This window comes from Tachysurus fulvidraco, chromosome 23 (assembly GCF_022655615.1).
Source record: "Tachysurus fulvidraco isolate hzauxx_2018 chromosome 23, HZAU_PFXX_2.0, whole genome shotgun sequence".
NCBI lineage: Eukaryota > Metazoa > Chordata > Actinopteri > Siluriformes > Bagridae > Tachysurus > Tachysurus fulvidraco.
In genome coordinates, this window is record NC_062540.1 from 7003132 (window position 1) to 7017585 (window position 14454).

Here is a 14454-nt window from a genome sequence, read left to right on the forward strand (position 1 = left end):
CAACACTTATAGTTGCTAACTACACAAATGTGTTACATGCTTTTTCTTCTGTACATTTTGAGTGAGCAATGTTAGATTTTGTGCAGTTTAATTATAAAAGATCATCCTGCAACACTGTCTCTGTTTAGCAGACAGACATTAATAAGACTGTATAAAATGTATAGAATTGTATTGTACACATTAACATCATCAGTATGCCCAAATAAAGATCTTTTAAACGAGCTTTTAAACGATCATTGATTATCTAACCACATGTATGTCATTCAGCATACTATCATATATCACAATTCGATTATGTAATAACCATTTTAATGTTAGTCCAAGCCAAAGGACAGCCGAGGATGTGGAAGTTATCTATGAAGAGTTGCTGCATGTTAAAGCTGTTGCCCATCTGTCTACTTCTGTGAGTGAGCACTTTCTGTTCAGATTCTTCCTGCCTTTGTAACACATCCATGCATCTACTTTTTCCTTATTCCCCTCTCTTGATACTTCCAGGTGCGCAAAGAGCTGGCCGCAGTCCTTGTGTTTGAGTCATATGCCAAGGCAGGCACAGTATGTGAGTGTAAACACAAGCTGACATTTCAACACTAGTGGGCAAGAGAAGTGGATAGTGCTAATTACTTGCCTGTGTTAATGTGATGCAGGCTATGCTTAAATAAAAGAAAACATCAAATCGTCAGTGACAAATAATGTGTAGATGTTAAATGGTAGTTTAATGTTATTTTATTATTCAATTATGCATTTGATAGACCTGTGCTTTGCATGTTGAATTGGAAGTGTATGCTATCTTGCTGCTGCTGATTATGCAACAGAATCTTATTACCTGAAAAACATAAATATTATTTGACTTAGATTAATGCAGTCTTTCACTAGGAAACTACCTGGTATTAAATTGATTAGCCATGCATATTGATAAATGATTGAATCTGTGTATTTTTAACTGTTTTTGTTTACACAGATATCGTGATGTCATACTTTCTTAACTAACTAACCGCATGGGTGTGTATATGTGAAAGTACCCCACTAATGCTCCTGTTACTCTGTGTGCTGTTATTTCAGTGTTCAGCCAGGGAGACAAAGGCACATCCTGGTACATCATCTGGAAGGGGTCTGTTAATGTTATCACACATGGCAAGGTAAATTCATCAGGATGAATCTTTGTCACAGTAAAATCTCCAAAACTCTTTTGTATGGGGGTCAATAATTAAAGGCCTGCATATTTTTCTAAAACACTGTGTGTTTGTTTGTGCGTGTGTCCTGTCTGTCTTACTCAGGGCTTGGTGAACACCCTTCATGAAGGAGATGACTTTGGCCAGCTTGCTTTGGTAAATGATGCTCCTCGTGCTGCTACCATCATAGTGAGGGAAGACAACTGTCACTTTCTCAGAGTAAACAAGCAAGATTTTATTCGAATTCTCAAGGTAAACAACAAAAGCGCTAAATGCAGTGCTAAATGTTTACAATGGTTGTCTTGCAGTCTTTTTTTAAATAAAGATAATAATCTCGTTGTAGGATGTGGAGGCAAACACGGTGCGTTTGGAGGAACACGGGAAAGTTGTCCTTGTCCTTGAAAAAAGCTCAAGCCAAGTGACCCACCAGGGAGGATGCAGCAACAAGTAAAACATTACTCTGTCCTTACTTATTGTTCTGCATGTCAAAAATGTTTATTAAAGATGCCCTGCCACACGTATTTCATTACTTTTGTGGTAAGGTCTGACGTTAAGGTCTGTCTGTAATATTTTTTTGTGGAAAAAATGCCTTGGTTACCTTGTTTCAAGGCCATTCTAGTGTGGTATAGAAAGCCTGCAGGAAGACTCAGCTCGATTTGCGCCAGTTCTCATTAATATTCAATGAGCTATGCTGCTTGGCTCAGATTGGCTAACCGCTAGGATATGAGAGCATGACTATTCATTCACCCAGCGCAATAAGTAGCCTAGGATAGAGGAACTTTGTTTACAATCACCTGGAATTGTGGCAGAATGGCTTCTTCAGGTATATTGACGTTCAGCCATCCTTGCTGTATAGGAAACTCACTGAGCTACACGAATTCTTTGTGCGCAGTCTCAAGTGGGAGAGCTCATGAATAGTAATGAGCTCGATCATGTCTACGTCACTCTGAGCAGCGTTTCTAACTGATCTGATTTCTCCGCTTATTTCTTTTAAGTGGCTCGAACTGACAGGGGAGGTAGCAGGTCATTTTCACATTCCCGACACAACACTAACACATATCAAAAAATACAAATAAAAACGGTTTTGTGTGGAAGGGCACCTTTAACAACAAAAAAATATTTTTAAAAATTCAGGCAAGTTCTTATGTATTGTTATAAAAAGCAGGACAAGTCCTATTTTTTAATTACAATTAATGGATTTTTAGCTCTGTAGAGAGAGGTACAACACTGCTATATAAATATAATAGTAGAAGACCTGCCTGTCTTCATTTTCTGTCAGGCAAGAACCTGAGTTTGTCATGGGCACAGGCTCACTGAAATTGGACCGATGAGAATTAGAAAAAAATCTATTCAGTTTTTGTCAGTCTGTGCCCATGTTAGCTGCAAATCCTTGTTCTTGTGGTCTTCAAACAGTCTGGTTATTTATGATCTGATCTCTTTCGTTTTTCAACATTATAGCGTTCATCATCAGAGAAATGGCAAATTTTACCATTTGCCTTGTTTTTGCCTTGTTTTCCTCTCATCCCACCCACACTAACCTCCCTTAGGTATACAGTGATGTCAGGTACACCAGAGAAGATTCTTGAACATGTCCTGGAGACAATTAAATTGGATTCCAATGGCTGTGATCCCATAGGTGTGACCCCTTCTTGTGTTCAAATAACTTTTATATTATAGAAAATAATAAACTACTTTGATCATTTTAATATAATACATCCCATCCCATAATATCTTATTTCTTAGATATAAAACTTTTCAACATCAAGGATTTACTCTGGAACCTTTTGAATTATATATTAATTTTTAAAGCGAAAAGAAGTATAAATACAGAACATTATATGTCAGTGTGTATGTATGTGTTTTCATATTATCTTGTTCTCTAATTATGCAGATCCATGCATTCATGACTTTCTTCTCACACACCAAGTATTCATGCCCTCTTCACAGATCTGCCATGTCCTTCAGCATCAATATCCTCTGACTGGTACCATATCAGGAACAAAATCTAATGCTTTTATTTGTGTGCTATATATGCCTACTTATTCTCTAGTTTTGGGAATAGGTAGTAGGCTGCCTTTTTTATATCTAGCTATTCTTGCATTGACCTTCAGACTGTTATACAACTTTTGTGTAAATGAATAAGATTTATTTTCTTTAACCTTAAATGTACCTACCACACTGAGCCATCTGAAGGTTCTGAGCTGGAAAAGGCGGCTTATGCTCTCAACACCAAGCAAAAAATTGTAAAACTAGTTAGCCAGTGGGTGGCAATCTACGGCTCACTGCTGAAGGAAGACCTTTTTGCCTTCCACTTCCTGGAGGTTTGTTTAGTCTATTACTGTATTTCAGTTTAAATACCTTAAGGACAGAGAGATATTATTAGTTTTAAATAGTGTTCCATCTGAATAAATCTTAGACTTTGCTATCTCGGTTGCAATCATCTGTTTTAATGATTTAGTTTTAGATTTTTAGTTTTTCTTTCAAAAATGTATTTTTAAATCCTGCTACCAGTATATTCCCAATCATCCACATTATAAACAAAGAGGATGATCAAATAGTGTGTGTGTTTATCAAGATAATATTGATTTATTTATTTGTTTGTTTATTTGTTTGTTTATTTATTTATGGGGGGGGGGGGGGTAGAAACTCAAAGAAGCTGTGATGGATGACACAAGACTCTCAAGTATGCTCAGTGACCAGCTGAGAGATAGGAGAACAACCCGAGTGTAAGTAAGGAAGGCACACACACTAACATGGGGCCTTTGTTTATGTATTTAGTGCTGGCATGACTTTATGAAACAGTCTTTTTTTGCCTTTCATTAGTAAAAACTACCTGGGAGTACAAAATTTTACATTGCATTTTAGTTTACAGCAGGAGCATTAAAACATTTTTCCCCCTTTTTTTTTTTTTTTTACCAAAATCGTATTTCACCCAAATCACCCATATAGTTATGCATCCACTGTATTATGGGTTAGCTACTAATAGTACAACAAATACAATAACTTTGTTCATTTGCAGTTTTACAGTCATGTCCATTCTCCTTTCAGGCCAGAAAATGGATGCCAAACACTTTTGAAGGTGAGTTCCATTACATCTCTTACAAAACAAAACAGAGATAAGAATCCAGTCATATCGTATTAAGAACTTAAGTATTAAGTAGCAGGATAAACACATTAACTAATGGAAATATCAACAGCATAACATAAATATAGATATGGTGTACATTTATATAGATAAGGCCTGGAGCAAATCCTGTTGAATATTTTGCACATGCATCTTGTGAGTGGCATGACAAGCTAGAGAAAACATTATTCACTTATTCTGAACCTTTTGCGATCTATCCTACTTAAGGTTATACAGCAATCACTTTCAAATATCTAGGAATAAAACTCTAAATATGCTCATTAGAGAATTAAATTGTTACGAGTGGTTCATTCTTTTTTGTTGTTTGATTTTCTTTTTTCAGTTTAAATTTGATTGGTTTGCCATGTATGAGGATCATTTTGGGAAATTCCAGTCAATCAGAGCCCATGACAAAGGTCAAACATCTATGCATTATTTCTAATGATTTTCAGGATTTGTCATCCCTTGTTTAATCATCTCTGTAGTATATTTTTAATAATTGAGACATCTCTCTAATTGATCTGTTAACAAATTTTGCAGTTTTGTATGAGATTTTCAAACCCAACCACAGTTGTCTGGCAATGATGTTGCCTGTGAACTGCTCAGTGCAAGACATTATGGATGTTTTGGTGGACCCTTGTGAAGACCATGTGCTGGTCAAAATGAACTCTTCAGGAGGTATGATATGGGATTCTGGAATGCAAGATTTCTGGACCAATTTTTGATGTACAGTCTGACATTGTACAGGATAGATCTGTGAATCTAGAATGATGTTATATCGGATTACACAAATATTTAATTAACATTTAAAACTTGTTCTACACCATGCTACACAACTCACCCAACGACAGAAAAATTGTTAGTAAGTGTAATATAAGATGCAATTTTGTGCTGAAAGGGTTTTTCCTATTATGTGTATAAACTTGCTTGTCTGTTTGTTTCTTAGAGCGGGTTCTGTTCAAGCTGGATGCTACAGCCGTTTTCACATCTATGGGGCTTAACGAGAGGCTCTTCTTGTGCACTGCATCTCAGGTGGAGCAGCTGGTGAGTGTCTGTCATTTAATCCTGATATTTTCCCGGGGTCAATCTGACCCCTGCTGGAAGGTTTAGAAAAGTTTAATGTGTCATAACTTGTATTTTCTTCCACATATTTGCCTGCAATTTACAAGGATTGTTCCAAATTATGAACTTTGCAAGTAAAATTAATTTTGTATATTTTCGTTGAACTATGTGTTTAGACCAGTATATATTATGCATTTTGGATCCTCCCGGGTCATTTTGACACATTTAGTGGGGCAGTAGGTCACACTTTTTTCCCTTTTCAGCGCAATGAACATACATACAGACACAAAAATGCACACATAAAATGTCCACTAACACACGCACCCAAAACACACATTCAAACACCACACATGCACACACGCACACACACACACACACACACACACACACACACACACACACACACACACACAGTCAAACACTGTTCAAAGCCTTGGGCATTGCATTTCAGTTGGCCTCTAGACAAAACAAAGGCTACACATTTGTAAACGTTTCACACACACACACACACACACACGTTCATATTTCTATAAAGTTCAAAAATAAAATACGTGTTTTGCAAATCATATTTGTTTCCTCTCTTATTTATGAATTTAGTTGCATCAGTCAGCTTTGGCCTGGAGATATGCTGAGTAATGTTTGACATTTATCAGTCAGTGGTTATCCAAAATAATATTTAATAATTTCTGCTTATTTTACTCAAAAACATGGCATACAGTACAGACCAAAAGTTTGGACACACCTTCTCATTCAAAGAGTTTTCTTTATTTTCATGACTATGAAAATTTTAGATTCACACTGAAGGCATCAAAACTATGAATTAACACGTGGAATTATATACGTACATAATAAAAAAGTGTGAAACAACTGAAAATATGTCATATTCTAGGTTCTTCAAAGTAGCCACCTTTTGCTTTGATTACTGCTTTGCACACTCTTGGCATTCTCTTGATGAGCTTCAAGAGGTAGTCACCTGAAATGGTCTTCCAACAGTCTTGAAGGAGTTCCCAGAGATGCTTAGCACTTGTTGGCACTTTTGCCTTCACTCTGCGGTCCAGCTCACCCCAAACCATCTCTTTTGGGTTCAGGTCCGGTGACTGTGGAGGCCAGGTCATCTGGCGCAGCACCCCATCACTCTCCTTCATGGTCAAATAGCCCTTACACAGCCTGGAGGTGTGTTTGGGGTCATTGTCCTGTTGAAAAGGTGGTGTGTCCAAACTTTTGGAAGGTGTGTCCAAACTTTTGGTCTGTACTGTATATATTTGCAAAATATATGTTAATATGTTGGAAACAAGTTAGACTAGACTAAAAAGGTGAAAAAAATGGCAATCACTTTTGAAAATTCACTTAAATTACATAATGCATTAGTTAACATGAACAGAACATGCAATTCAGTATTAAAGCAGCTTCGGTAATAGTTTATTACTATTATTATTTTTAAAACCATCATAAACACCCAAATTAACCAAATAGCAAATTTAACAAAAAATCAAATGTCTAATTAAGCCCAGAATGGTCTATATGAATCAACATGTTAATTATGAATCAACATTGATTAGTTTGTCTATTAGTGGTGCTAGATACATCTACTGTAATTGGGAAATAATCTTTTAATAGGTCTTGTAAAAAAATTAAACAATGAGGCCAAAGATGAAGAAGAATACATATATACCAATGTAGAAGTGACAAAATACATGAAGTACTTCGGGTTCATCAGAGTCAAGAAGTAAGCAGGACAAATCCTGCTCAAACATTTTATACTGTTTTTCCTTTTTGTAGATTTAATGGGGTTAATAAATGTAAGAACTGGTTGTCTCCCATGGCTGGTTCATACATTGTCCTCTAGCCGAATGTCTTTAAATGTTAATCATGGTTATGTACACCTTGGCTTGATACAGTTACACTTATCACCCAAATGGCTTTAAATTGTAATCACAGTTATGTATACCCATTGTTTAATGACAGTCCTAGATGCCCTGCTGCCACTCCCATATTAACAATTGTCAAGGTTATTTATTTAAACGTATTCTAAACGTATTACCTTATGATATTTAAGCCTTTTTGTAAATGTGTTCTTTCTGACGTGTATCTTTGGGTGGAATCTGGGTGCAAACATTCTTTAATTTATTACACTCTTGTACTGAAGTGACATGGTAAGAAATGTCATATTTCCATTTGACAGACCCCTCTAAAAGAGCAGCTTGGTCTAGAGCAGAGCACTGTTGACTACCTGGAGCAGATGTGCTCTAAGGACATTGCCAACCACCTCAGCAACCACAACTGGGAACTGTTCATGGCCATGCATGAGGTAAATTCTTCTCAGCGTTTACTGTGTGTTGCCATGTTACGTGAATCATTAGCACACATAAACACTTTTGTATCAAAGCTTGATTTTAATAAATTGAAGAAAGAAGAAGTCCTAGCAAATACGGAGGATATTGTATCTGTCTAAAGACAGAAGGTTTTTGAATCAGACTGAACAATACTATTTCTGTCTGGCTGTCTAACTTATTCATGTTGTTTACATGCTGTTACTGCAGTATGATTTAGGCAATGACAATGCAAACGAAGACTGTTCAATAAAAGCTGCCGCTTTTCAGCACCGTGCACGACTATGACAGTTGTTGATTACCCAGCAATGTAACAATGTTGAAAAAATTTCATTAAATATTGAGCAACAGATACTGTAGTGCAAAAAAAGATGGGAAAAAATTCTAATGGTTTGCAACTGGCGAAAACAGAAAATGTAAAATTTGTAACAAATAGAAAATATAATAATGGACAGGAAGTAGTGCCATAGCAGTACTGTGACCCTGGGAGTATAGTGGCATAAAAAGCTTCCTCAAACTTTTTTATGGAAGCAAAAGCCACCAGTGGCATCTTGGCTGACAGGCATGGGTCTTAGTACAGTAAGCTAATTTATTTTCATCATCTGTACTCTACATTCAGCGTTATTTTTGTTACAGTGTTTTATTTATTTTGGGCTAAAATACAGCAGATGCCCAGGTAACAAAAACACCCATGCCATTATATTTCTATTTGTGGATACTGTACCAGCATATACAATATTTATATTTATGATACATACTGTATTTGATTTAATTATTTATTGATTATACCAAATAATACCTTTCAAAATGTTAGTATTTAGTACTTAGATTTGATAGATAAAAATCTAATCTATAACTTTACCATCTGCAGCCGTTCTTTTTTATCAGTGTGCTAATTTTGAACTTATGTGTCATGGATGGCTTTGACAATTTCCTGTCAGAATTCCAGGGGGCGTTCCAGCGGGGTTTGATTATATCTTGTGCCATGTGATTTTGTTTTTGTGTTCTCACGTATGTTTTAGCTACTCAGTTTTGCTATGTCTGGTTTTTTTTTTATGTGTGTGTGTGTGTGTGTGTGTGTGTGTGTGTGTGTGTGTGTGTGTGTGTGTGTGTGTGTGTGTGTGTGTGTGTGTGTGTGTGTGTGTGTGATTTTATTGTCTTCTATCCATGCATTCGGGTCTGGGTTCTGTTTTCTCTACACCTGACACTGAGATACTTTTTTGGTATTATTGTGTCATGTTGTTATGTTCAATATTGAGTTCTGCCATACTTGCCATGCTGCCTGCAAGTCTGAATTGTTTGCTGGATACAGACAGTAGGCCACTTATACTGTTGCCACAGAAAGATGGCCACAACAGCAAAGAGCACACAATGCTTATTCTTAACTATGTATTCAATGCATATACATTGGTAAATTTTATATACAAATGCTCTCCCAGTTGAATTTTATAAAGCATACTGTATTCTGACTTACTAGTTCCTGATTATGACATCCATGTCTCTGCTTTTGTAGAGGGACAGAGACCCCATATCCTGTTGTAACTATTGACCATTCTCTCTGTTAAATATATTTTGTAAGATTCTAACCAAAGTCCTCTCTCTCTTCGACTCCAAAATATAATGCCATCCATAATTACTCTTTCTTTAACACTAGATTACTCAAAATTATTTTCTCACCTCACTTACTACCCTTGAAGTTGTAGTTTGTAGATGTTGAGAGCATTTGATAGAATGGGGTGGAAACACCTTTTATTAGTTTTAAGTAAATTCAGGTTCGATCCCAAATTAATTTCTTAGATTCGACTCTGCATATGCTTCCTCACATGCTCTTCCTTCAGAATGTTTAATAGGGGCAATAAAACTGACTTGTAGTCAGATGAGGAATGCTACAGTAGTTGCACCACATACTGTTAAATGTTACTGTGCTGTAGTAGCACCAGTAGTAGAAATGGCTACTGATGGCTTTATAGTACAACGACCGGCAAATTGTGTGTAAAAGTACAGTTATGTATGAAATTTCATACCTATTCTTTTTAAGTGTCATTCATTCATAAGAAATATAAATTTTCTGGCAGATCATTTATGTCTGTATCAATTATAATTATATAACCTACTTTCTTGTCACTATTGCACTACAGGTAGAGGTTCTCTACTACGTTTTTGGGCGACACAAATTCCCAGGAGCCACCACAGCTAATCTGGAGCGATTTGTGCGACATTTCAATGAAGTACAATACTGGGTGGTGACTGAACTCTGCTTGTGTGAGGACCTAATGAAAAGATCCATGCTCCTCAAAAAGTTTATAAAAATAGCAATTGTGTGAGTGTTACTGAACTTTTGAAAGAGCCACTTTTTGGTGATAAAGGTTATAATACAAATCACATTAAGTATTGGTGGAATCATTACATTGTTTTTTTCCTATAACAACATACTTCAATATAGTTTTCTTCTCACTATTAAATTAATTACATTAATCTATGTTATACTTGTTGTATTTTGCCTATAGAGCTAATAATTTTCTAAGAGATTTGATGTTTGACATCAATGGAAATACAATGGAAGCACTTGAGGGCAAAAAAAAAACCGAGAGCAGTGAAGTTAAAACTGCCTCTGAATATGGTCATTCACACTTAAGAACATTTCACAACAAATACTTAAGTCCCAGGACCCATGATGTTGATCCAGGCTTGCATTCTCACTCTATTATTTAAGATAATTATGTTGGCTTTGTAGAAGCCAACAATCTGATTTCCGTTATAAGATTATTATTATTATTATTATTATTATTATTATTATTATTATTATTATTATTATTATTATTATTATTATGTTGGCTTTGTGACACCACGTGACATCATGTGATTTCCGTTATAAGCTTATTATGTTGGCTTTGTAGAAGCCAACATTCTGATTTCCATTATAAGCTTATTATTATTATTATTATTATTATTATTATTATTATTATTATTATTATTATTATTATTATACAAACATTTATTAAAAAAATTCGGCCTAGGGCGTTCGAGCCACATGCACCAAATTAGGATATGTCGTAGACCCGGGTCTGAAGTTTTTGCTTCTATTTTTCTAAGCGATCGGAATTCCGGCATTCCCAGTACGGAAGCTCAAAGTGGCCTTTTTTCCCATAGACTTCCATTATAAATTTTTGAGGTTTGTAAATCGGCAAGTTTTCGAGCGATTTACACCGAACTCGGACAGGTTCTTTAAGATCTTAGTCCGGACAAAGTTTTAATTCCGGAGTTCCGACGGAATTTTTCGGTTTTCCCGTAGTCGACGGTCGAACATCCCATAGACTTGAATAGGGAATTCCGAAAAGTCCTCTAAGCTCTCACACACAATACATCCAACATTAAGAATTGCATGTACTGTTCTATGCAGTATAATAAGTAGAATCCCATAATGACTGCAGTATTGACATGAAATGTCCAAACCCTCAGTAGCCACATTTTGCCAAAAGTATTGGCACCATGAGTATTCTGGTGACGTCACATGACGTCACGTGACGTCACGTGAGGTCAGGTGAAAATTAAAAATTTGCACAACAGGGACATGTGACATATCAAAACACTCAGCACAATGAGGGGAACTACCCCACGTGTATTATGGTCACGTCACGTGACGTCACGTGTAGCCCCGCCCCCAGAATAAGCGAAATTAAAAATTTGCGCAACCTGGACATGTGACATATCAAAACACTCAGCACAATGAGGGGAACTGCCCCACGGGTATTATGGTCACGTCAAGTGACGTCACGTGTAGCCCCGCCCCCAAAACAAGCAAAATCAAAAATGTGCATAACATGGACATGTGACATATCAAAACAGTCAGCACAATGAGGGAAATTGCCCCACAGGTATTATGGTCACATCATGTGACGTCACGTGAGATCACGTCGCGTGAAAATTAAAAATTTGCACAACATGGACATGTGACGTATCAAAACACTCAGCACAATGAGGGGAACTTGCCACGTGCAAGCACCATTCACATTTTCTTCAGGAAATGTACCGTTCTAGTTATTATTTTTATTCTTAGCCAAAAATTAATCAAGACTACCCCCTCCTAGGGCTTTCGAATGTACCAAATTCAGATATGTTGTAGACCCTGATCTGATGTTTGTTGCTCCTATTTTTCTAAGCGATCAGAATTCTGACATTCCCGGTACAGAAGTTCAAAGTGGCCTTTTTCCCCCTAGACTTCCATTATAAACTTTGGAGGTTTATAACTCGGCAAGTTTTTGATCGATTTAGTATTTTAATAGTATATAAATAGTATATTTTAAATATAAAGAAAAGACATTAATGACTTAATAGCCATTAGTGCCAAATCTGGAGGCATGTTATTTGTGCATGTGAAAAGCTATGTGACTTTTTCTCTAGGTTGAAGGAACAGAAAAACCTGAACTTATTCTTTGCAGTGATGTTTGGCCTGAGTAACAGTGCAGTGCAGAGGCTCTATAAGACATGGGAAGTGAGTGTGTATAACTCATTTATTCCTCCTGGAATCCACCTTACAAATCTTACCTTGATCGGCAAAAAAGAGCTTTAGACAAAATATGTAATTATATTTGCTTTTACAAAAACTTGTATTGTTTCTATTATACCACAGCAATGTTGATTTTTTTTTATCTTATTGTCAGTAGGTGTTTAAGTAATTTTTAACAACAGCAGCTTCGACAGAAGTGCAGACTATATTTCAAATCGCATGTTCCAATTAGTTAATTCTATTAATTCTTTCACTGAGACTTTCCTCAATAATATAAGGCTAATAATAAATGGATGTTAAATATGGCTTATTATTTAACAAATCATTAAATAGCTTACTAATATCAGTATTTAACATTAACATTACAGAAACATTAGAAACAGCTTTGGTATGGGTTTATACTGTTGTCTTTTGGATATTTCCACAACGATAAATATCACTACAAAAGGTTTAAATTGTAATAAATAAATAATTCTCATTGTTGCTGTGGTATAAGTGGGACATTCTGGGCTATGCAATTAATATCTTGGTATAGTATTTTAACAGTAACTTTGCTTGGCATCATCCCATCATCATATTGACTATTTTACAATAATAGCATACAAAATTATGTTCCTATGTCCATAAAATTGTACTGCAATCATTAAAAGGTTTATGTTGAATTCTGATAAACCAAGTACTGTATAATTCTTGATTTAGAGATTGGCAGGCAAAACCAAAAGGATCTACTATGCTTATGAGAGATTACTGGTAAGTGTAGCACTGGAATGATATATAAAGAAATCATACTTAGATGAAAGTTGCCTGGTTGTTTCTGACTCTTACTGTGCTTTTGTGCAGGATCCATCACACAATCACCGAGCATACAGATTAGCTGTGGCCAAACTCAACCCACCATACATTCCCTTCATGCCTCTGCTACTCAAAGGTACTGGCCACCTGTAGCAGAAAATAATTTCATAATTACTAATGAAAGAGTAATTGCACAGACAAGGAAAAAAACAGTCAAAGATTCTACTCTTGCTCACTAAGTGATTTAGAATCCATGTTCTACTCTGTGCTTTAGCGAGCCTGGCCTCACTAAAGCTGTTGGGAACAAATCCCCAAAGCCATGCTTCAAAATCTAGTGGAAGTGTGTGCAAATAATTTAAGGGCAAATGGGGATTAAATCTGGAATGGGATGTTCAAAAAGCACATAAGGGTGTCATGGTCAGTATCTCACAGAAGTGAGTACATCCCTCACATTTTTGTAAATATTTTATTATATCTTTTCATGTGACAACATTGAAGAAATGACACTTTGGTACAATGTAAAGTAGTGAATGTACAGCTTGTATAACAGTGTAAATTTGCTGTCCCCTCAAAATAACAACACTCAGCCATTAATGTCTAAACCACTGGCCACAATAGTGAGTATACCCCTTAGTGAATCCCCGGTGTCATGTGATTCATTAGTGTTACAAGGTCTCAGGTGTGAATGATGCAGATGTGTTAAATTTGATTATGATAAATTTGTTAGCACTCTCACTCTCTCATACTGGTCACTGGAAGTTCAACATGGCACCTCATGGCAAAGAACTCTCTGAGGATCTGAAAAAAGAAGTGTTGCTCTACATAAAGATGCCATAGGTTATAAGAAGATTGCCAAGACCCTGAAACTGAGCTGCAGCATGGTGTTGAAGACCATACTGCAACTTCTTTGGTCGACAGGACAGGTTCCACTCAGAACAGGCCTCGCCATGGTCGACCAAAGAAGTTGAATGCACGTGGTCAGCCTCATATCCAGAGGTTGTGTTTGGGAAATAGACATATGACTGCTGCCTACACACATGATAATGACTTTAAACACACCTCCACGAAGACCACTGCCTTGCTAAAGAAGCTGAGGGTTAAGGTGATGGACTGGCCAAGCATGTTTCCAGACCTAAGCCTTATTGAGCATCTGTGGGGCATCCTGAAACAGAAGGTGCTCTCTAACCTCCACCAGCTCTGTGATGTCATAATGCAGGAGTGGAAGAGGACCCCAGTGGCAGCCTGTGACACTCTTGTGAACTCCATGCCCAAGAGGGTTAAGGCAGTGCTGGAAAATAATGGTGGCCACACAAAATATTGACACTTTTGGCCCAATTTGGACATTTTCCCTTAGGTGTGTACTCACTTTTGTGGTCAGTGGTTTAGATATTAATGGCTGAGTGTTGAGTTATTTTGAGGGCACAGAAAATTTACACTGTTATACAAGCTGTACACTCAATACTTTACATT

The 14454-nt window shown here is 36.6% G+C and overlaps 1 protein-coding gene across 9 annotated transcripts in view; it reads left to right on the plus strand.

Annotated features, from left to right (window-relative positions):
* The window catches only part of rapgef3 (Rap guanine nucleotide exchange factor (GEF) 3), a 44119-nt gene that overhangs the window by 28399 nt on the left and 1266 nt on the right, over positions 1-14454 (plus strand). For 6 of the 9 annotated variants that reach the window (XM_047806871.1, XM_047806873.1, XM_047806870.1 and 3 more), the window contains 18 exons: positions 319-403; positions 496-556; positions 1060-1136; positions 1275-1421; positions 1513-1616; positions 2717-2805; positions 3061-3140; positions 3341-3490; positions 3813-3895; positions 4218-4248; positions 4637-4709; positions 4834-4971; positions 5240-5337; positions 7538-7663; positions 9824-10005; positions 12087-12177; positions 12892-12942; positions 13033-13120. In XM_047806871.1, the coding sequence (XP_047662827.1) occupies positions 319-403; positions 496-556; positions 1060-1136; positions 1275-1421; positions 1513-1616; positions 2717-2805; positions 3061-3140; positions 3341-3490; positions 3813-3895; positions 4218-4248; positions 4637-4709; positions 4834-4971; positions 5240-5337; positions 7538-7663; positions 9824-10005; positions 12087-12177; positions 12892-12942; positions 13033-13120 (1754 nt within the window). Of the gene's footprint in view, positions 1-318; positions 404-495; positions 557-1059; positions 1137-1274; positions 1422-1512; positions 1617-2716; positions 2806-3060; positions 3141-3339; positions 3491-3812; positions 3896-4217; positions 4249-4636; positions 4710-4833; positions 4972-5239; positions 5338-7537; positions 7664-9823; positions 10006-12086; positions 12178-12891; positions 12943-13032; positions 13121-14454 lie in introns of those variants that run through there. The other 3 variants (XR_007139230.1, XM_047806875.1, XM_027144690.2) reach the window with 3 other exon arrangements.